The sequence below is a fragment of the Megalobrama amblycephala genome, linkage group LG4, assembly GCF_018812025.1.
Source record: "Megalobrama amblycephala isolate DHTTF-2021 linkage group LG4, ASM1881202v1, whole genome shotgun sequence".
Classification (NCBI taxonomy): Eukaryota; Metazoa; Chordata; class Actinopteri; order Cypriniformes; family Xenocyprididae; genus Megalobrama; species Megalobrama amblycephala.
Genome location: NC_063047.1, coordinates 50737250 through 50760218, shown reverse-complemented (window position 1 = coordinate 50760218; position 22969 = coordinate 50737250). Strand labels below are relative to the sequence as shown.

General features: G+C 38.1%; 2 protein-coding genes across 4 annotated transcripts; both read right to left on the bottom strand.

The window, feature by feature from the left end:
* Nucleotides 1-7349: 7349 nt before the first annotated feature.
* LOC125267837 lies at nt 7350-15737 on the bottom strand. Of its 3 annotated transcripts, none has more exons than XM_048189847.1 (10): nt 15592-15737; nt 12011-12192; nt 11434-11531; nt 11272-11357; nt 9815-9995; nt 9517-9622; nt 9345-9433; nt 9158-9246; nt 8988-9083; nt 7350-7528 (listed from the first exon to the last, which is right to left on the bottom strand). In XM_048189847.1, the coding sequence occupies exons 1-10, from the start codon at nt 15647-15649 to the stop codon at nt 7374-7376; spliced, it is 1140 nt and encodes a 379-aa protein (XP_048045804.1). In that variant the 5' UTR covers nt 15650-15737; the 3' UTR covers nt 7350-7373. The 3 variants fall into 3 exon arrangements, with proteins under 3 accessions (XP_048045804.1, XP_048045806.1, XP_048045805.1); XM_048189849.1 differs by lacking the exon at nt 15592-15737 and adding an exon at nt 15358-15500; XM_048189848.1 differs by lacking the exon at nt 15592-15737 and adding an exon at nt 12261-12420.
* A 606-nt stretch (nt 15738-16343) lies between these two features.
* mtfp1 (mitochondrial fission process 1) lies at nt 16344-22815 on the bottom strand. Its single transcript, XM_048189854.1, has 4 exons — nt 22586-22815; nt 19397-19524; nt 17073-17305; nt 16344-16912 (listed from the first exon to the last, which is right to left on the bottom strand). Exons 1-4 carry the CDS (start codon nt 22653-22655, stop codon nt 16846-16848), a joined length of 498 nt encoding a protein of 165 aa, XP_048045811.1. The 5' UTR covers nt 22656-22815; the 3' UTR covers nt 16344-16845.
* Between the last annotated feature and the right edge of the window lie 154 nt (nt 22816-22969).

Sequence of the window (22969 nt, the reverse complement as noted above, 5' to 3'; positions counted from 1 at the left end):
AAATCTTAGTGGTTCCAAACTTTTGGACTGTACTGTAATGACAACCACATTATAATGCAGGTGGTAAAAGAGAAAGCCACATGAAGAATCAGAATTCATCACAAGTAGCTTTTCCACAAGCTGAAGTATATACTAATATAAAGAAGGTGCACACAGTCATTCAGGCAAACGCAAAACACCATCATGGTAACCCACAATACTTACATAATGCAATAAACATTGTCTTTTTTACTTATAAAAATTGTAAAATTTACAGCATTTTACTGTGAAAATTACAGAAAATGTCTGGTAAGAGCTTTTACAGTTTTTCTCTGTATATAATACAGGAACTTACTGTTAACCTATTTACAATCTTTTTCTGTAGCGTTTTTACAATATTTTATCGTTAAAATCACATTCATTTTTTACAGTGTACCATAAAAACATCCTGCAAGTTTCAGAGCTTAAAACGTTCTCTTCATTACAAACAAAGTACTTATTTAATCAAGCTCCAAAAACAAGCTTGTTTTGATATTGCAGGATCTGTGACATCACACAGGCAAATACATTTACATATACCTGTCTCCAGGCCTTTGCACACTGAGTCCGAAATTTTCGCATGCGTTTTTTCGTATGCGTAATCCTAAAACCGCCTTTCCACTACACACGACAAACGACAGCCGTTGGACCGGAAGTCATTCATTTCCAATGGAGAGTAGTACAGGGGCTGCGTGGAGTTCCGATCATATGCGAATGTGGAAATTTCGGATCCGATTTGAGCTTCGGATGCGTTGAAATATTTGAACTTCTGCGGCTAGACCGTATGCGACCGGCCGACCGGATATTATGTATTCTAATCAAAACTATGAGCGCGAAGTTAGAATTACCAATATTTTAACACTTTAATGTTATTCTGTAAACACTATTTCTTTCAAATGGTGGTTATTAATAATTATGTCAAAAAAAGAAGATATTTTATGATAATTAAATCAATTTTTTACGTATTAGCTCTATAAAATCTTCTAGTTGGCCTATGTTTTTTTTAATTTTAGATGTATTGAGGGTCATTTGCTTTGTATGGATATATTCATACATGCATTAACGTTACAATCATTAAAATCGTTCAGTTTACCATGGTGGTTGCTGGGTTGGAATAAGCCGAAGGTAACGGTTGCTTCACTACCAATTTCAAAGTTCCGTGCGACTGCCGCTAGGGGGCGAAATGCGACAATCGAATGCAAATGTCGTGTGCAGTGGAAAGGCGGCTTAAAAATTCGTCACGCACAGAGACCTTGCACACTGAGTCCGATGCGTATACTATTAATGAATGCGTTGCGAAAAAGAAAAAAAACGCAAAATGAAGTCTTCAAGCAGTGAGCACGATTTAGTTGTCCTCTCTCTCCTTAAAAAGAGGAAATATTGGGTCCATCCAATTTCGCGATTGCATAGAGAGAAAGAGTTTCACCTCATCAAGGAGCTGATTATCCCGAGCGTTTCAAAGTTTACTTCAGGATGTCAGTGGCTGAGTTTGATGCTTTGCTACTGGCACAGTCTGTCTTTGTATTCCGCACGTTGTTTGTCATTCAGTGCTGCTGTTTTGTGCTGTAGGCAACGTGTATCACCTTGTCAGATGGCATTCGGGATTTTTGCGTTCGTGTACGGTGACTCTGAATTGTCAAAACCTCTCTCAAAATGCGTGCCACGGATGCGAAAAACGCAGAAAATCGAACCTGATCCGAATATTTTTTTTGACGGACGAAAGTTTCGGAGACAGTGTGCAAACGTGATTGACATAACGTGAGGTCGAATTTATTTTTTAACGTGCGAAAATTGCGCATGCGAATTTCGGACTCAGTGTGCAAAGGCCTTAAGACATTGATGAAACGTTATACATCATCAGACCATAGGCCCCGCCCACTGGATGTGAGCGTTACGACAAAAGCAAACAAAAGCCATTATAATCATTGATGCTGTCTACACTGATACGATATACAGATGCGCCTTAAGTTTCTGATATACTCCACACACTTGAGTCTGTCGACAACAGGACAAATGGAAGAGTGAAAGAACATTTGCTTTGATCTCTGTACAGACTTAAGAAAGTGGTGGAGGATTTTATGTTTTAAAGTTTGTGCCTTGGAGAATAAGGGATCAGCTCAACAAGCACACAGTAAATCCTGCACCTTGAAAATGATCTTGCAAATTAAATATATCCTGAACCCTAATAGAAGAAAAAGAGCATTATTCCCTTGAATGTTAATCATGATAATCATCATATCTGAGGTCCAACTAGCATTAAGATTAATTTCTGATCACAAGTGGCCAGTTGAGAAAGATCATTAATTGTTTACACCTGATCATAATAATCATATGCAAATGTATCTGCTGTGTGACCTTCAGTAGCAAAAGATGTTGCTTTCGTTGGTTCTTGCTCATCTGTGTCCAGAACAAAACCCAACACAGTTCCTGTTCCAGGCAGAAATCCAGTGTGGTAAGCCAGGGTTTTCTCTTAATCCCTTAAACACTGTAAGCATTCACATTTACATAATGTTTCAGAACGCAGCCTTCTGCAAAAACCCTCAAAGTTTTCTTTAGAGCATGAAAATACAGTGTTTAGCTACAAAACGAAATGCATCATCTTCATCTAACATTTTGAGTCTTTCTCAAAGTGCAGCAGTAAATTCTCAAATTAAGTCCTGCTGTTTGCTTTTCAGTCTTTGCCCTCTCAACCTGACTGACCTTCTTGCCAATCAGACTTTGCAGCATGATTTCTACATCCAGCTAGGTACATCATCAATTACCCCATCAAGGTCAGCAGGAAATCTTGGAATAATCTTTGATGACCGACTGACCTTCAAAGACCACATTGCAAAGACAGCTCAGTCATGCAGATTTGCTCTACATCAGGAAGATCAGGCCTTTCCTAACAGAGCATGCAACACAACTTCTCGTCCCTGGTCATTTCTAGGCTTGATTACTGCAATGCTCTTCTGGCTGGACTTCCATCATGTGCAATCAAACCTCTACAAATGATTCAGAACGCTGCAGCACATCTTGTCTTTAACAAGCCCAAAAGGGCCCACGTCACACCTCTCTTTATCTCTCTGCATTGACTGCCACTTGCTGCTCGCATCAAGTTCAAGGCGTTGACGCTTGCTAACAGATCTACCGCAGGCTCAGCACCCTCCTACTTCCACTCACTCTTAAAATATACATCTCTACCAGAAGCCTGAAACTGGTAAATGAGCGATGGGTCTTGATACCATCACAGAGAGGCACAAAATCACTCTCCAGAACATTTTTGTTCACTGTTCCCTGCTGGTGGAATGATCTCCCCGCCTTCATCCAGAATGCAGAATCACTGACAACATTCAAAAGACAGCTGAAAACTCATCTCTTTTGTGAGCAGTTAACCTCATCATAAAAAAAAACCTATGCTTTCACTTCCTGTAATCCCTCCCTATTCTAGTTAATATTACGCAATGTCTGAAACTTTGTATTTTGAGCACTTCTTGTATTTGCCTCTTCACGATGAATCACTTGCTGTATTCCTCACTTATAAGACGCTTTGGATAAAAGCGTCTACAAAATGAGTGAATGTAAATCTATGGTAACACTTTACTTGAAGGGGTGTGCATAAGACTGACATGACACCTTCATAATCTTGACATGACACGTGTCATGAATATGAAGGAGGTTTTATGCATGTTTATGACAACTGTCATTAAATATCATTCGCTCAATTATGTCATTTTTAATGCAAAGATGACATTGTTTGAGATGTCTTTGTTACGACAACTTGACATAAACCAACACATCATAACCTGTCACAAACATGACATAGCAGATTAATTATCAAACTTAAACTACTTAGCTTTATGGGTTAACATTACATTACATTATTTTGGTAACATTAGGGAACACATATATAAACGATTAACTATGACTTTTCCCTCAATAAACTCTTAATTTACTGCTTATTATAGTTAATTGTTAGCTTTAGGTATTGGGTAGGATTAAGAATGTAGAATAAGATCATGCAGAATAAGGCATTAATATGTGCTTTATAAGTACTAATAAACAGCCAATATTTTAGCCATATGAATGCTAATAGTAATAAGCAACTAGTTAAAAGACCCTAAAATAAAGCGTTACCATTGTTTTTATAACAGTGTCATCTTTTTTATGAAATTTGAAATTGTCTATTATCTGACCTTCTGTTGGAGGAAACTTAAAAAAAAAACACAAAAAAACATGAAATGAAAAATAGTCATGACGCTGTTATAAAATTATTTGTCAGAGTATTGTCACTTAATGACATTTTAATGACAAGTTCAATTTGTACCACTGTACTTGAGCTCAAGATACATATTTATGACACTATTATAATGGCCTCATGACAGCCAATGTCAAAACCAACCACATGACAGTTTAATGTAATGTTAACCCATAAAGCTAAATGATGTCAAGTTGTCATGACAAAGACACTGACAGGTTATGATGTATTGGTTTATGTCAAGTTGTCATAACTCGGACATCTCAAACAATGTCATCTTTGCATTAAAAATGACATAATTAAACATCATGTCAGTCTTATGCACACCCCTTCAAGTAAAGTGTTACCAAATCTATTTGTAGACATGAAGGACAAGACATGTTTTTATCCTTTGAATATTTACGAAGGAATCAGTCAGTCTTTCTCATGCAAGACTGAATGAGATAAGCGGAGACTCCTGTCCTCTTGTGACAGATGAATGTGTCCATTGAACAACCCATCCATCAGGAGCTTCTGCAGATTAAGTCAATTCATCAGCCCTTTGTCTCTCGGGCCTCCTAATGTGACCTGATGTCGCTCACGGGTGTCTTAATGAGCTATCGTGGATGTGAACGAGGGCTGACGTTTGCTCAAGCAAATTAAAGCATTACTCTCACGGTTGCTCTGCGCTTCCCTGAGCCGCCGATTGCAGCAGATTTCTAATTATTCTAATGAGCGGGAGATTCAGCCCTGAGGCCGTGAGAGGAGACTGTTATTACTGCATGTGTCAGTGTTTAAGAGCAGGATGACGCTGAGATCACAGGCCTGATCCAGACCACAGACACCAGAGGATGCCATTGAGACTAACGAAAACGTTCACGCCGATCTCTCCACTGCCTTCGTTTGTACAACCTTTCTTCATAATCCACATTGTTTCAAAGCAGTTTTACATCCTTTCATAATGTTAATGTTCAGAATACCTTAATGCCTAAGCAGTGGTTCTCAGCCAGGAGTCCGGAGCCCATTACAACCCTAAAAATAAGAGCTTTATTGGCATCAGTGGTTCCAGGAAGAACTATTAACATCCAAAGAACCTTTCCACTCCATTCTTTAGATATTTAAAATGTTCTCACCAATAATAATAATAAAAAAAAGGTTCACTTAAAGGGTTAGTTCACCCAAAAATGAAAATTCTGTTATTTGCTCAGCCTCAAGTTTCTTTCTTCTGCTGAACATAAAGATATTTTGAAGAAAGTTTGTAAATCAGGCTGCTTTGGGGCACCTTTGACTTCCATAGTAGGAAAAAAAATACTATGGAAGCCCCAGAACTGTTCAGTTTCCTATATTCTTCAAAATATCTTCCTTTATGTTCAGCAGAAGAAAGAAACTCATACAGATTTGTAACAATTTGTGAGTAAATGACAGAATTTTCATTTTTGGGTGAACTATCCCTTTAAGTACTGATCACTGAAAGGTTCTTTGAGGAACCAACAATGGTTCTTCTGTGGCATCACTGTGAAAACCTTTTTGAAGCTTTATTTTTGAGAGTGTAGTAGGAGACGCAAAGCCGCCTCTTTTTAAAATGGTTTCTAGACCTGGAAAAATAATGTAAATTAACAAAATCTTAAAGGTGCCGTAGAACGTTTTTTTTTACAAGATGTAATATAAGTCTAAGGTGTCCCCTGAATGTGTCTGTGAAGTTTCAGCTCAAAATACCCCATAGTTTTTTTTAAAACATTTATTTAACTGCCTTGGGGCATCATTAAATATGCGCCGATTCAGGCTGCGGCCCCTTTAAATTCTCGTGCTCCCCGCCCCCGAGCTCACGACTCTATAATACATTTCATAAACACCGTTCACACAGCTAATATAACCCTCAAAATGGATCTTTATAAAGTGTTCGTCATGCAGCATGTCTAATCGCGTAAGTATGGTATTTATTTGGATGTTTACATTTGATTCTGAATGAGTTTGATGGTGCTCCGTGGCTAAAGCTAACATTACACACTGTTGGAGAGATTTATAAAGAATGAAGTTGTGTTTATGAATTATACAGACTGCAAGTGTTTAAAAATGAAAATAAAGACAGTCTTGTCTCCGTGAATACAGTAAGAAACGATGGTAACTTTAACCACATTTAACAGTACATTAGCAACATGCTAACGAAACATTTAGAAAGACAATTTACAAATATCACAAAAAATATCATGATATCATGGATCATGTCAGTTATTATTGCTCCATCTGCCATTTTTCGCTATTGTCCTTGCTTGCTTACTAAGTCTGATGATTCAGCTGTGCACAGATCCAGACGTTAATACTGGCTGCCCTTGTGTAATGCTTTGAACACGGGTTGGCATATGCAAATATTGGGGGCGTAAACATTAATGATCCCGACTGTTACATAACAGTCAGTGTTGAGATTCGCCTGTTCTTCAGAGGTCTTTTAAACAAATGAGATTTATAGGAGGAAACAATGGAGTTTGAGACTCACTGTATGTCATTTCCATGTACTGAACTCTTGTTATTTAACTATGCCAAGGTAAACTCAATTTTTAATTCTAGGGCACCTTTAAAACACAATGGGCACTTTTATATAGAATACACATTTTACTAGCTAAGCCAAGCTCAAATACTGCACCAGGTGGAAAGTGAGTAAATCCAGAAAACCATGAAGAAATCATGTAAATTAGTTAATAGGAGTGGAAGCCTAAAGAACCTACAGCTATTAAAATGTCTGATATCCTAAAATGTAACTTAAAAAAAAAAAAAAAAAAAAAAAAAAAAAAAAAAAAAAAAGGACCTTTGAATATTGCGGTCAATAGGAGGCAAAAAGGTTCAGAACCAACAGTTTAGAGTACATCGTTTTGTCCCCAAATGTGTGTTTTGGTTCATTAAGCATTCTATTTACATTGTAATTTAAATTAAAGTTAGTCTAATATCCTAGATCCATTTGATTGGCGTCATCAGCATTCCAGGAGCTTGGCTTTTTCCTTTCACATGTAACTGCAACAGTTTGAGCAGACTGAAGCTGCTTGATAAACGATGGCACTCAAGCACCCCCCGGTGGACAAAACACCAGCACTGACAAGACCAAGAAAACACCAAACAGCAGCCACATCAAACTCTTTATTGAGCATCAGTATTTGGTCAGGAGATCTCTGCTCGGCCTGTAGCCCATGCGTCCTCCTCTCCAGAAACACAGGTAGTAACTCACAGCAAAAACGCCCATGACGGTCACCAGCGCCGCCGTGACCGCAACCACCAGCAGCCACACAGGAAACTCTCCCAGACCTGCGCATCAATGACAGGCATTATAAACTCAATGTCAAATATCGATTTCTGATTTTAACATATTCTGTTGAACCTGAATCTGATTATTAATCCTTTAAGAACTGATCTTTTAGTTTTTGCAGTTTTCAGTTGATGCATGAACAAAACTTTCACTAAACATTTGTAGCTCCTGCCATGCAATAATCATTGATATGAAACAGAATCTGAGCTTACAGATTTTGTTGATTATAAAGGATTTTGTAGTTTACAGCATTAGTTCAGAGAGATCTCTTTCCTTGAGGAAAAACTGGCATGTACTATACCTGATATACAGTTGCAAGAAAAATGAGCCACTTGCAGAATGTGAAATTGTGAATAATTTTAATAAGAGATCATACAAAATGCATGTTATTTTTTATTTGGTACTGTCCTGAGTAAGATATTTTACATAAAAGATGTTTGCATTTAGTTCACAAGACAATAAATTCAGCTTTTTTTTTTTTTTATAAATAACCCCATTCAAAAGTTTATGAACCATTGATTCTCAATACTGTGTGTGGTTACCTGATGATCCACAACTGTTTTTGTGTTTTGTGATGGTTGTTCATGAGTCTCTTGTTTGTCCTGAGCAGTTAAACTGAGCTCTGTTCTTCAGAAAAATCCTCCAGGTCCTGCAGATTCATCAGTTTTCAAGCATTTCTTGCATATTTAAACCCTTTCCAGCAGTGACTGTAGGATTTTGAGATCCGTCTTTTCACACTTAAGACAACTGAGGGATTCAAACTCAACTATTAAAAAAGGTTCAAACATTCACTGATGCAACATGAGGAAACACGATGCATTAAGAGTCGGGGGGTAAAAACTTTTGAACAGGATGAAAATGTCACAATTTTTCTTATTTTGTTTAAATATCATTGTTTTTCATTTAGTACTGCCCTTCGGAAGCAACAGAAGATACTTTCATGTTTCCCGGGGAAAAAAATGAAGTACAATTGACCTTGATATTTGAATTCAAAAGTTTTCACCCCCGACTCTTAATGCATCGTGTTTCCTCGTGTTGCATCAGTGAATGTTTGAACCTTTTTTAATAGTTGTGTTTGAGTCTCTCAACCATCCTCAGTGTGAAAGGATGAATCTCAAAATCATTCAGTCACTGCTGGAAAGGGTTCAAATATGCAAGAAATGCTTGAAAACTGAAGAATCTTGTGAACTAAATGCAAACATCTTTTATGTAAAATATCTTACTCAGTACTAAATAAAAAATAATATGCATTTTGTATGATCCCTCTTATTTTATTAAAATTATTCACATTTTCACAGATTCTGCAAGTGGTTCACATACTTTTTCTTGCAACTGTATATCCAAATGAATCAATATCGAAAAATTGAAATCACAAGCTCGTGAATCCAATTACAAAATGTGTGTCAATGCTCAGCCCTAGTCATGACAGTAACATGGTCTTTGTTGAACATCACTGACCGCGTTCAGTGCTCGACTGCGTGTCCACTGATGCGCTGCTCTGAGAATCATTCTCCACAATCACAAACGGCCCGAGAACTTTGCGCCCTGACACGCCTGTGAAGAAAGTCAGGTTGTTAATGCTCGCGTCCCGCTCCAGAAGAAACGCTCGTGACGGCAGGATTACGTACCGTCCATCATGGCATCTGTCCTCCACACGCAGGCGGAGTCGCAGCAGGAACAGGCGTAACTCTGGGACGGGTCATCCAGAAGCTCCCATCTACAACAGAACGATCATCACAATGGATTTACAACCTCCTGTGACCTCTACATGAGGTCCAGACATTCAACAGCCAAACCAAAGCATCTGTGAAGGACCTGCGCTGCTTCTGCACGTAATGACACGCCTTCCGGTCCACGTTCAATCTCTGGGCGTTAAATGCTTCCAGGTCACAGTGAAGGAAAATCTGCCCAAAAACAGTGACCAACTGAGAGCGACAAAGCAATAAAAGCTCAACAAGGTGACAAACATGGAAACAGCTGCCCTCACCTGCTCTCCGAGAGCAAACTTGAAGGCTTCGAGATGGAGCCGTATTTCATCAGGACTCCGTCGTGGCAGAAAGCTTGCGTTTCTTGCTTTACTTTCCATCAGACACCTGTGAGATAATCAAACATGCAGTGCAGTACCATTTCTTCTGGGCTTTTTATGAAAAACTGCACATCTTTGTTTTAAATTCATGTTCCTCAATCTTGAATCCGAACAACTTCTCTGATGACGAGGGCAGGACAACCTGTCACTCACATGAGATCCACCAATAGCAAACCACAACCATCCAATCAATTCATACCCTGTGTTGGCGATGATGGGATGCACCCGAGTGGCGCGTCTGATGTCGGCGTCGGTGGCTAACACGCAGCTTTCCAGGTAGATCTGTAGCGACCTGTGGCTCCGTGGCTCCACCGTGGCTCTGATGGGAATGCTGGAGCCCAGTTTGAATGTCAGAGATGGAGCAGGACCGCTGAAATCAGCTGCAGAAATCAATGCGTGTCTGATCAGAGTCATGCAAAAACATCCTACACATGCCACTCACGTTCATATGCGAGTTCAGGAGCACGTGTCTCTTTCCCCATCTGACCCTACGGACACTGTTGAGTTGACTTTAAATCGTAAAGCACTTCATTTAGCATACATGTATTATTGTTAATGTAAGAACCAACCGTATATGTACCCCGTTTTACTTTCATAGTGTGACATATTTGAGTGAAACATATGAAGCCCATTTCTGCCAGACAAGTTAAAAAAAAAAAAAAAAATCATGCATGGTAAATATGACAAAGTCAGTTATGGCTATTACTTTTTAATCTCATTTATGACTTCGTGACAATTTCGACTTTTTAAATCTCATAATTATGACTTTAATCTCCATTTTCGAGCTTTTGAATTGATAATTATGACTTTTTAATCTTGTAAATTCAATTTCTTAAATCTAAATTTTTACTTAAATCTCAAAATGACTGTCAATTTAAACTTTTAATAGTTTTAATACTATATTTATTTTCCCTTTTTTGTGATTAAATGGGTTTCTAGAACAACAAGATATTTAAAGTCCCTCTGTAGTCAATTTTATCCCTTAAAACTAATCTTTGATCACCAAAATGACAATTTCTTCATGCCTTAAAAATAACTTGAATGTAACTCTACACCCTTGCCTCATTTTTATATGCAGACCTATGAATATGCTAATTAGCCCCGCCTCCACTCACTTGCACAAGCTCAGACATCCACTCGGTCAACTTACTGAGGTAAACACTGCACAATGGTATCGCTCTTTATAAAGTCGGACACATAAAGGTAATTAATATGATTAGCCTTGACTGTTATCAAACTTCAAATAATGTGTTGCTAATGTTACACGACTCCCTTGCTTAAGACCAATCATAGTTAATGATATGCTAAAGCCCACTGGCACGCGATTGGTTACAAGGTAGTTTGTGACAAACCCTAGAGATTTCAAACCGCGTTTTTGAAACGGTCTTAGATCACTGCAGTTTTAGAGAAAAAACTCAGCAACGGTGTTTACTTATGAATTTGCACATGGTTTGTCTTAAAGCATAGCCTATTAAAAGCATCACAGACAAACAACTTAAACTTAAAAACTTAAATAAAAAAGCAGAACAATAATAAGTATAATCCATGAGGCTGGTGAAAAGTGTCTCCGAGTTCTTTTCAGATGTGGAGCAAGTCACTACTTGAATGAAAGTCTATGAAGAAAACTAAACAGGGGAAAAAGCGAGTTTCACTGACTGTTCATGATCTCCATGTTGAAGGTCTCTGGTCCTTCGGTCGTGTCCGGCTCCTTAGTGCTGAACACGCTCTCCTCATCTACAGGTCTGTGCCAAACAAGACAAACACTTGAACAAAAACTCACATTCATCCCACAATCATGACTGACGCTGGATCACCTACAAGTCATAGACACACTGGATCGACTCTAAAATTAAGGGAAGTCCAGGCCGTCGCTCATAGATCAGCATGTTGGAGTACATCACTCGGCCTGCCGCCACCTTTGAACACAGTGGAAGAGAATCAGTGAGAGACTGATCTGCATTAAAGTCCCTTTAAGACAAGTCATTTCACTTGGCGGCCATCTTTGAAACACCTCTCGGGCATGCAGCGCCTATCTCTTTGAATAAAATAAAAAAGATCTCCACAGCTGTTCAAGCTTTTGATTAAAATTCACATGTGAAAAAAACCCCAATGAAATCTGACAACGTCTCAAATTGTTTCTAAATGCTCGAATCATGACAAACTAATTTTTCAAGATGGATCAAGCCAATGCGCAGTCTTAAGTGGCATCTGACTGTTTCTAATAGGAACCGGAGCTTCTGCCGCTGCAGTGACGCGATGACTTTACCAATCAGTGACTGGCTCTTACTTAGATGGTGGAATTATTCCGCGTTGCACTTTCCCCCATTCATAATAATACGAGTGCCCCATCTGGTCTATCTATATATAAAAAGTTTGCTCTGGTTCAGCTCAGTACCTGCTTGTTGAAGCCACAGTCATGCAGTAAAACATGGAAGAGCAGTGTGTCCTTGGACACCAGGGACCTCGGCGGACAGTTTCCCAGCAGAGCTTTGGAAGGATCCACCTTCTGGGAGAAATCCAGCCTGGGCCTCCAGCGCACCGTGACCCAATCATCAGTGCCGCAGTCTATAGAGAAATCTGAACACAAACCATGTTGGTTAACCTGACAGACAAGCCATCAAGTGAAGCAGGAATAAAGAACACACCTTTCTGTGCCATTGCAGTGGCCACAAACATCAAGAACAACCTCGCTGAAATCATCTTCAGCCAAACAGAAACACAAGCGCCTCTCGTGCTTTAGTGGAGCTGATGGTAATCAAGTCAATCAGTAACCAGCCGTTCACTCACAGGTGTGAAATCACAACACACACACACACACCCACACACACACACACACACACACACACACACACACACACACACACACACACACACACACACACACACACACATCTGACAAACACAGACACTGATTCTTCAGATAAGGGACAAAACATATTTTAGAAGTTAGTTTTTATTATTTAATAATACATTGTTTTTAAACTGATATATTTGTACACAGGTCTCAGCTAATGAACCATGTAAGTTTTTCTGAAAATGTTGTTTCTTTCTTTCTAAAAATGTACATTCACTTCGGAACTTAATTTGTGTCAACTCCGTCAGATGCATTAAAAAGCATTTTAATTCATCCAATTCATCCAACAACAGTGTCTTCAGTTATGTAATAATGGTGTTCAATAAAGACGCAAAGTGAAAAGGTTTTGTTCTTGGGTTATGAACAATCCAGTTCCTAAATTCCTTAATTCTCTAACCTCCTTTTTAATATTAAACATATGTAACTAATGTTCTTAGGTAAATCAGACATGATATCATGTAGTTCAATTGATGTTTTAATATTTTAACACAATGAATTGAAAAGGAGAATAATACATTTCTTTTCAAATTTACAAAAACCTTTACCTGACGGTGCAGGATTAGTTCACTTTCAAATAAAATTTTCCTGATAATTTACTCACCCCCATGTCATCCAAGATGTTCATGTCTTTCTTTTGTCAGTCAAAAAGAAATGAAGGTTTTTGATGAAAACATTCCAGGATTTTTCTCCATATAGTGGACTTCACTGGCCTCCAAACGGTTGAAGGTCAAAATTACAGTTTCAGTGCAGCTTCAAAGAGCTTTAAACGATCCCAGATGAGGAATAAGGGTCTTATCTAGAGAAACCATCACTCATTTTCGAAAAAAATAGAACTGTATATGCTTTATAAACACCAATTATCAACTTGCACATGCTTCCGCTTTCTGTATTCTTCAAAAAGCTTACGCTGTATGTCCTACACCTTCCCTATTCTACTTACGGAAAAAAACGAAACTTGTGCCGCGTTCCTTCTGTAATAAGTTGAATAGGGAAGGCGTAGAACATACAGCGTAAGCTTTTTGAATAATGCGGAAAGCGGAAGTACGTGTAAGATGATAATGCCCTATCGTTTCTCTAGATAAGACTCTTATTCCTCGTCTGGTATCGTTTAAAGCTCTTTGAAGCTGCACTGAAACTGTAATTTTGACCTTCAACCGTCTGGAGGCCATATTATTCATAAACAGAATAATGAAACAACATTAGAAGAATTCCCCATATGCAAAAAAAAAACAAAAAAACAAACAAACATTAAATCACATTATTTAGACTTTTTGAGAGCACTTGTCAACCATCAGACATAAAACCTGACGGAGTTGACAAAACTGAATATTTTTCCACCTTAACCACGTGTTGTACAGTGGAGGAATTTTGTTTTCTTTCTCAGTTGTAGCTGCCTTATGCCTTAAACCAAAGTCCCTTTAACAAGTCATTTCACTCGGCGGCCATCTTTGAAACGCCTCTCGGGCATCCTGGGCATCATGCAATCTCTTTGAATGGGGAAACATCAAATTCTCCAAAACTGTTCGCCAACCTTACGATTAAATTTCATATTTGAAATCACCAATGAAATCTAACAACAACCGGCTCATAAATTTAGTTTCTAAACGCTCGAATCATGACAAAAAAACTGTATTTTTCAGGCTGGATCAAGCTAATGCGCATGCGCAGACCTAAAAGTGTGTGTTGTGTGTGTGAATTTTTTTTTTTTTACAGTCTATGCTTCGGAGGCGCGCGTCTGACTGTTTCTATAGAAACCGGTGATTCTAAAGGCAGCTGAAGTGACGCATGACTTTACCAGTCGGCGATTGGCTCTTATTTAGAAGGCGGGACTTATTCCGCCGTATTGTGCGCTACACTGGCTGCGTCCGAAAACCTAGGTACCTGTCTTGCTGCCTCGCTGTCTTAAGATAAATTAAATATATTTACTTTGTATAGCCTACAAATCATGTATTTCATAAAGAAAATTCTTTTTTTCCCCTGCTAGTCTTGCTTGACGAGACGTGTAAACGACGTCAGTGGACGTGTTTTCACAACCGTGACTAGACGTGTAAACGACGTCAGTGGACGTCTATTCACAACCTCTTAAAACCCTCTTAAAAACTACTTGGTGCACTTTAATTAGTTATTGCAGTATTAACCAAGGTGTAATCACAGCTTTTGCACATTGAACAAGGATTTCACAGAGGGTCATGATGGACGTGTAATGCACGTGTAAAAGACGTCACCTAGTGACGTCATCTCACAACCGATTTACAACAGGGTATATATTGAACTACACGCAGCTAAAAGTCAAAGTAACAATTATACATGCAACCCCCTTGAACTATAGACATGTACAAACATATCTGAATGCATTTTTAGGAAATGTTCTGTGTTACATATTTTTACCGATTTATGCCGTCCTACCGCGACTATTTTTGGCCGGGGACACGACGTCGCCGTCGGACCAATGTTTGCTGGGTTATAAGAGAATGACTTGTACGGCAGCGTTTGTACATGAAGGTACCTCACGAAACTGATTTCGGACAGACTTCTGAGGCAGCGTAACAGTTTAATGATCTACAGCAATATAGCACGAGCTTTGGTGAGAACTAAACAAATATTTCATTATTACAGTAGTAATTTCTCGATAGAAATTATATCAAAATTGAAATATGTTGGTCAAAATCGTACATTTATACACAAACTGAGCAGCAAATGAGACTTTCGGACGCCATCTTTATTTTTCTAGCTCAACTGTCACAGAATGGAAAGCACAGGATTGTGGGATATCAAAGGCAGCTAAGGATACATCCATGCTTCCTTCAAAAATCGATCAGATAAAGGTATCTCAGGAAACAGGAAGTGAAGCTAACATTGGATTCGGACGTGCCTTGATGCCTTCCTACCTTGAAATGTGTCCTCAGAAGGCAGCATTTTACAGTTTTCGGACGCAGCCACTTTCTCCCATTCAAAACAATACGAGTGACACGTCTTGTGTTATTCTATAGTCTTTGCTTAAACATCAAAAATTTATCCCACAACTATTTACACAAACTATTATACCGGGATGACGGAGTTTACATGTTTAAGCTGTGACCGCAGAGACTTCAACACTGTTTGTATAAAATAAAAAAACTTACTATGAGATCCACAATGAGCAGAAAATAGTAAGTGCTCCTCAGAGTTGAAGATGACCATGACATTGCCTGATTTATTCAGAATTATAAAAAATTCTGACGGAGTTGACGCAAAGTGAGGATGCAACTTTGAAAGGCATTTTTAAATGGAAAATATAATTCAAGACGTACTTTGATATATTATGTATATTTTTGAATTTGTAGCATTTTTAAACACTTCGGCAATTTTACACTGTGACCTCATGATGAGGACAGGATAAATTACATGCGTTTGTAAGTATAGAGCATTTATTTAAATTATACTAACAAAATGCAATGAATGTCCTGAATATCCAGATTTCCTTTAGATGTGACTTAAGTATTTTTATCTTGATGAATTTATTTTTAACATAAAGAGGGCTTTTGTGTATAGGACATGTTTCGTCCCTTATCCCAAGAATCAGTGAAGGGTTTAGTCAGCAGACACTGTATCATGTCTGACACTTTCCACTGAATGCGTTATAGTTCATATAAATCAATATAAAAAAACTTTGACTGGATGTATTTTCCATTCAGATGACTAATAAAATCACTTTAATCGATTGAAGACAAGTCCTTTTCACAACACTACTGTTCTTCATCTTATAGATGAATAAGTGTGTTGAAATATGAAAATACATCATTAGAAGAATGTGATGTTTTACCATGAGAGTCACTATAAACTTCCTCCTCAGATCCTAAAACACCAACATCAGGATGAAAAACCGAACACGCTGTTTCTGAATTAGGCAGGAGTCTTAAAAATATGTTTATTATATAATGCCATATTTTGTGTTCCCACAGAACCTTCAGAACTGAGCTTGCATAGTGATTCATGGCTTGATGAGAAACGTCACTTCGTCCTCTTGACATGAGAAACACATGAACGACAGATCATCAGATATCAGACAGTAAAATACACTGATTTATATTGCAGTAATCAGAAACTCTGCTTCCCTTATCATTTGTACAGTTTGGAAACATACAGTACTAGATTCTTCAACCGTTAACTACAAACATGTTCATTTTAAAAAGCAATAAAATGACAAAAAAGCTGCAGTAAACATCTGAAAACAAACAAACAACCTCACAGATAAAAAATGAATGACTGTAAAGTGAGACACATGCAAATAAAGGTCTTTGAGAGGCACAGTTTATAGTCAACGTGAGACACTCTTCTGCTGATGATCATAGACTGACACTCGTGTTGGGCGTCAGAGGTCAGCACCGTGACGAGGCTCATTCAGGTTTTTCTCCTTCACCGTAGAGTTTCCGCAGGCTGGAGTCCAACAGGTAATCAACAGACCTGATGACCGATATCAAAACACTGTGAATGAGAGACACGCTCGCACACACACACACACACACACACTCACACACACACTCACACACACACTCACACACACACTCACACACACACACACACACACACACACACTCACACACACACTCACACACACACTCACCTGTCGATGGGTGTGATGATGAAGGGGATGGTGGAGAGGCCGATGGCGGTTGTCGTCCACTTGCGCACAGGAAGTGGCCAGCGCGTGGTTTTCCCCAGCAGGAAGAGAGACGCGGCACAGACGCGGTTGATGGTGAATCCAGGGATCGCCACTGAAGCCAGAGCCTGCCATACGAAGGTGTCGACCACGGCCACGCCCACACGCACCGCCTTCCCAGCATCCTCTCCGTGAGCCTTCAGACAAGATGCATGTATATGTACAGCACTTCACACACATAACACACACGGTTTCAAAACAACATCATGATGCTAAAGTTCAGAATAATATCAGAGAATGTCGCTGTCAGCGGGACACCTGCTGCAATTCTTCCCCATCACAGTAAGATCACAGCAGAACACAAATTAAGATAATGTTGATGAAATCTGAGAGCTTTCTGTCCCTCCATTGACAGCCTATGCAGCTGACACTTTGGCGCTTCAAAAAGTTCATAAAGAGATCGGAGAACTAATCCATATGAATTGAGCGGTTTAGTCCAAATTTTCTGAAGAGACACGAGCGCTTTATATGATGAACAGATTTAATTTAGGCTTTTATTCACATATAAACATTCATCAAAGCACACATCAGGGCTGCGTTCAGCCCCGACAAAACGTTGCAAAACGTTTTTTAAATGGAAACGGTGGTGCGTTGAACACCCTGTTCTGATGATGCAAAAGTTGCAACTATGGCAGCTGAGAAGGCCATTCTTTGTGTTCTTTTTGAAGAATTTTCGGAGCCTGATTAAATCGGTATAAATATGTGTTTTTAATTCTACAAAATACGCTCAATGTTACAGTCACTGCCCTTGCCGTCCAGAATAAAAGAAAAAAAATCTGTGCACAGCTGAATCATCAGACTAGGTAAGCAAGCAAAGACAATAGTGAAAAATGGCAGATGGAGCAATAATAACTGACATGATCCATGATATCATGATATTTTTAGTGATATTTGTGAGTTGTCTTTCTAAATGTTTCGTTAGCATGTTGCTAATGTACTGTTAAATGTGGTTAAAGTTACCATCGTTTCTTACTGTATTCACGGAGACAAGAGAGCCGTCGCTATTTTTAAACACTTGCAGTCTGTATAATTCATAAACACAACTTCATTCTTTATAAATCTCTCCAACAGTGTGTAATGTTAGCTTTAGCCACGGAGCACCATCAAACTCATTCAGAATCAAATGTAAACATCCAAATAAATACCATACTTACGCGATTAGACATGCTGCATGACGAACACTTTGTAAAGATCCATTTGAGGGTTATATTAGCTGTGTGAACTTTGTAAATGCACTGTATTATAGTCGACAGCTCGTGGGGCGGGGAGCACGTGATTTAAAGGGGCCGCAGCCCGAATCGGTGCATATTTAATGATGCCCCAAAATAGGCAGTTAAAAAAAATTATAAAAAAAAAATCTATGGGGTATTTTGAGCTGAAACTTCACAGACACATTCAGGGGACACCTTAGACTTATATTACATCTTATAAAAAAACGTTCGATGGCACCTTTAAGTTATTTTGCCATTAATGTAAATAAACATGTGCAAACAATATACTTGCTCTTGTGAATTTATTTTGATGTTAATTACATTTAACATTTTTGACACACCCACCAAACAAGAGAAAACGTATCTCAAACCCGTTGCACACCATTTCCAGGAAACATGTTGTTCAACCCAGAAACCGTAGCAAAACGTTGCGCACCAGTTTGACCCAGTTGTGGTAAACGGAAGCTCGAGCATGTTTGATTGACGCATGTGAGAACCAATGAGGTTCATTCTCGTGTTACGCAGCACGTTTGAGCTTATGAAAGAGGTTTGTTCTCATGCTTCTGTTTATGTTCGCTGATCAATGTTCATGTTTATTATGCTGATTTATGTTTATATGTGAATAAAAGCCTAAATTAAATCTGTTCATCATATAAATTATCGTGTCTCTTCAGAAATTTTGGACTAAACCGCTTAATTCATATGGATTAGTTTTATGATCTCTTTATGAACTTTTTGAAGCGTTTCAATTGCACAGGACAGAAAGCTCTCAGATTTCATCAAAAAGATCTTCATTTGTGTTCTGAAGATTAACGAAGGTCTTACAGGTGTGGAACGACATGAGGGTGAGTAATTAATGACAGAAATTTAATTTTTGGGTGGAGTAACTCTTTAAAATCTTCATGCCTTATAGTCGCACTGGTGAGATTAGAGCTGGACTATAATATAGTTACAGAGAAACCAATGAAAAACTCAAGGAGGGAAACAGAGGTGAATGAATCCTGATCTGAGACTCACCGCCGCTGCTTTCTTGCCTTTATCCAGCGCGTCCGCAGACACGTATGCAGTAGCCACGGCGTAACTGGCCCACACTGCGCTGACGGGCACCAGCGCGCGGAACGCCTCACCCACCTCGTTGGCGTAGCCTGCGGACACACACACACACAAGACTCGACACATGAACAAAACACGACTGCTGGATTCACAGTTTGAAGAATCATGAGACTGACACTCGCTCTCGAAAACCGTCCCTGCCTCAAATTTTTGATTTTGTTCATATTTTTTCTGAATGACAAACATAGATAGTGATCAAAGACAAAATATTAAATGTCACAGATGTATATTTACTGAGTAATCAACTGTTTTGTAGTGGGGCGTCAAAATGACCATTTTCACCTGATATTTGGAGCCAAATTACAGGGTTGTAAAAATGACTTTGGAAAGATGGAAGCGTCAGTATTTTATTTTTACACAGAGATTGGTCGGTCTATTAGTAAAATCTGTTGACTTTATCAATCTTTGTTTCATTATGTGTCGACAGTGATAGTTCAAAAAAGCACTTCTTGTGTTTTTTGCCTCAAGTTTGCATGCCTTTAACTCGAGAAGTATTAAAGATATCTTAATATCCTTCTAGATTCTGGTTCATAATGAACTGTCCTTTTGGTATCTTCATTTTAAAGGCCCTCGATGGTTCAATCCCAGAGATATGGAGATTTTAATGCGGCTCCATGAGTAAATTGTACACATTTTCATTGGTCAAAAACCAAATGTGGGTCACTTTGCATAGAACATACCTGAGTGCCATAAATACTCCTTTTCCAAAGTTTGCATGCCTGTAACTCTAAAAGTATTCAAGATATCTTAATATCCTTCTAGATTCTCCTTCTTAATAAACTTTTCTTTTTGAATCTGCATTTTTAAGGCTCTATATGGTTCATTTTCATAGATATAGGGATGTCAATGTGGTAAGGTGTAGCTGCAACTCTTGGTAGCTTCAAAAGCTGTTAAAATGAACAAAATCCCATCTTCCAAATATCCCTAAACTTATTCAAATACAGATTCTTATAAATACACTTTTTGAGTTGTCTCAACTTAACCTGAACCATTTTCAGTGGATTTTTGATACTCAGAGAGCTACTGTATGTTTTATGCAATTCTTTTAATACAGGGAAACAATATACATTTCTAGTTTCAACATTATTTGTTCTTTAGATATTCCTCTTTAAACACATTAAGTATCAGCTGTGTGCAAAGTGAACCACATTTTGTTTTTAATTACTGAAAATGGGTAAAATTCAACAATTTAAACATGAGATCCTCATACTGAACCATATAGAGCCTTGAAAATGAAGATTTCAAAAGGAAAGTTTATTAAGAAGGAGAATCTAGAAGGATATTAAGATATCTTGAATGCTTTTAGAGTTATGGGCACGACAATTTTGGAAAAGGAATATTTATGGCACTCAGGTATGTTCTATACAATTGAGCTGATAGAAAAAAACATACATTTCTAGTTTTAACATTATTTGCTCTTCAGATATTCCTCTTTTTAAAAGAAAAAAGTATCAGCTGTATGCAAAGTGACCCACATTTGTTTTTTGACCACTGAAAATGTGTACAATTTACAAATTTACTCATGGAGCCGCATTAAGATCTCCATATCTCTGGGATTGAACCATCGAGGGCCTTTAAAATGAAGATACCAAAAAGAAAGTTTGTTATGAACCAGAATCTAGAAGGATATTAACATATCTTTAATACTTCTTGAGTCACAGGCATGCAAACTTGAGGCAAAAAACACAAGAAGTGCTTTTTTGAACTGTCACTGTCGGCACATAATGAAACAAAGATTGATAAAGTCAACAGATTTCACTAACAGACCGACCAATCTCTGTGTAAAAATAAAATACTGACGCTTCCATCTTTCTAAAGTCATTTTTACACCACTCTAATTTGGCTCCAAATCTCAGGTGAATATGGTCATTTTGACGCCCTCTACAAAACAGTGGATTACTCAGTAAATATACATCTGTGGCATTTAATATTTTGGCTTTCATCACTATTTATGTTTGTCTTTCAGAAAAAATATGAACAAAATCAAACATTTGAGCCGGGAAGTTTCTGAAATTTGTTTGATTTTGTCAGGGAATGACCCATCTTCATGATGAAGTTACTTGTGACCATTTCATTTTGGTCATTTTGGTCAAATTATATAAAAAGTGTGAAAATATTAAATTGTGTGTATTTAGGATAAATGCAGCTTAAAGGCATAACATGAAATTAGCTGTAGAAATACAAAGGACTCAGAAAAGAAGAATAAATAATTTGAGATATGATGGAAATGACACACATAATAACATTCATTAAATCCATAATAATCATTCTCCTTAAAGGAATAGTTCACTTTCAAATTAAATTTTCCTGATAATTTATTTATCTCTATTTCTAATAGAGAAGAAGAAGAGAGCTAGTTCAAGATGAGCATTTATGGTTAAAACGTATATAATTTTAAATATTTTTTTAGAAAATGAGTGATGGTTTCTCTAGATAAGACTCTTATTCCTTGTCTGGTATCGTTTAAAGCCCTTTTAAGCTGCACTGAAACTGTAATTTTGACCTTCAACCGTTTGGGCTCCATTGAAGTCCACTATAAGGAGAAAAATTCTGGAATGTTTTCATTAAAAACCTTAATTTCTTTTCACCTGAAGAAAGAAAGACATGAACATCTTGGATGACGGGGGTGAGTAAATTATCAGGAAATTTTAATTTGAAAGTGAACTAATCCTTTAATAAAAAATTAGAGAAATGACAGAACTGTCAACCAGACTTGATTCTCAAAATGTTTACAAGACCAAAGATTACATAAATATGACTAAATCATAATTACGACAGTCACAATTATGACATTAAAAGTTTAAATTAAGACAAACACGTTTTGATCTCTTAATTATGACATGTTATGTGGTGGAAATGGCCTTCCATATGGAGTTCAGCTGTTCAAAAACACAACAATAAATCAATAACACTTCAGTCAATGCTTGTATGATGATCATCAATAAGCTGTAATAATGCAGGATCAGTGACATCCATGTAATCAGCTGGTCTGAAGAACTCAAGTTAAATCATGAGAGACCTAACCTGGCTGGGCTGGTAAACTCATAGACAGGTAAGTATCTCCTGGAGGTCACATGAGTGTCTTTGACTCACCTAGAAATCTCACCCATGTGTCTCGATAAATATCCACTTCCTCGCTTTGTTTCTCGGGCGTGTGCGCCATACTGACCCGTGTGCGTGTGTCTGATATCTGAGGTAGAACTCGATCAGATCAGATCAGATCAGATCCGATCAGCAGCTTGAATGTTGATATCAGATGTTCACATGCAGTCAGACGCGCCATACTGCGCTTGAGCTGAGGGACCGTCTGCAAATGACTCTCTCTTCACATTATTAACTCTTCCGATGTTTCCTTTGTGCTTCAGTCAAAACCTAAAACCAAAAGTCAAAGATTGCTTACTATTTACATTATTAATCACATGAGGGACTGAATCCAGAAATGAGGAGTGAGCACTAAACACTTGAACATAAAGGCTT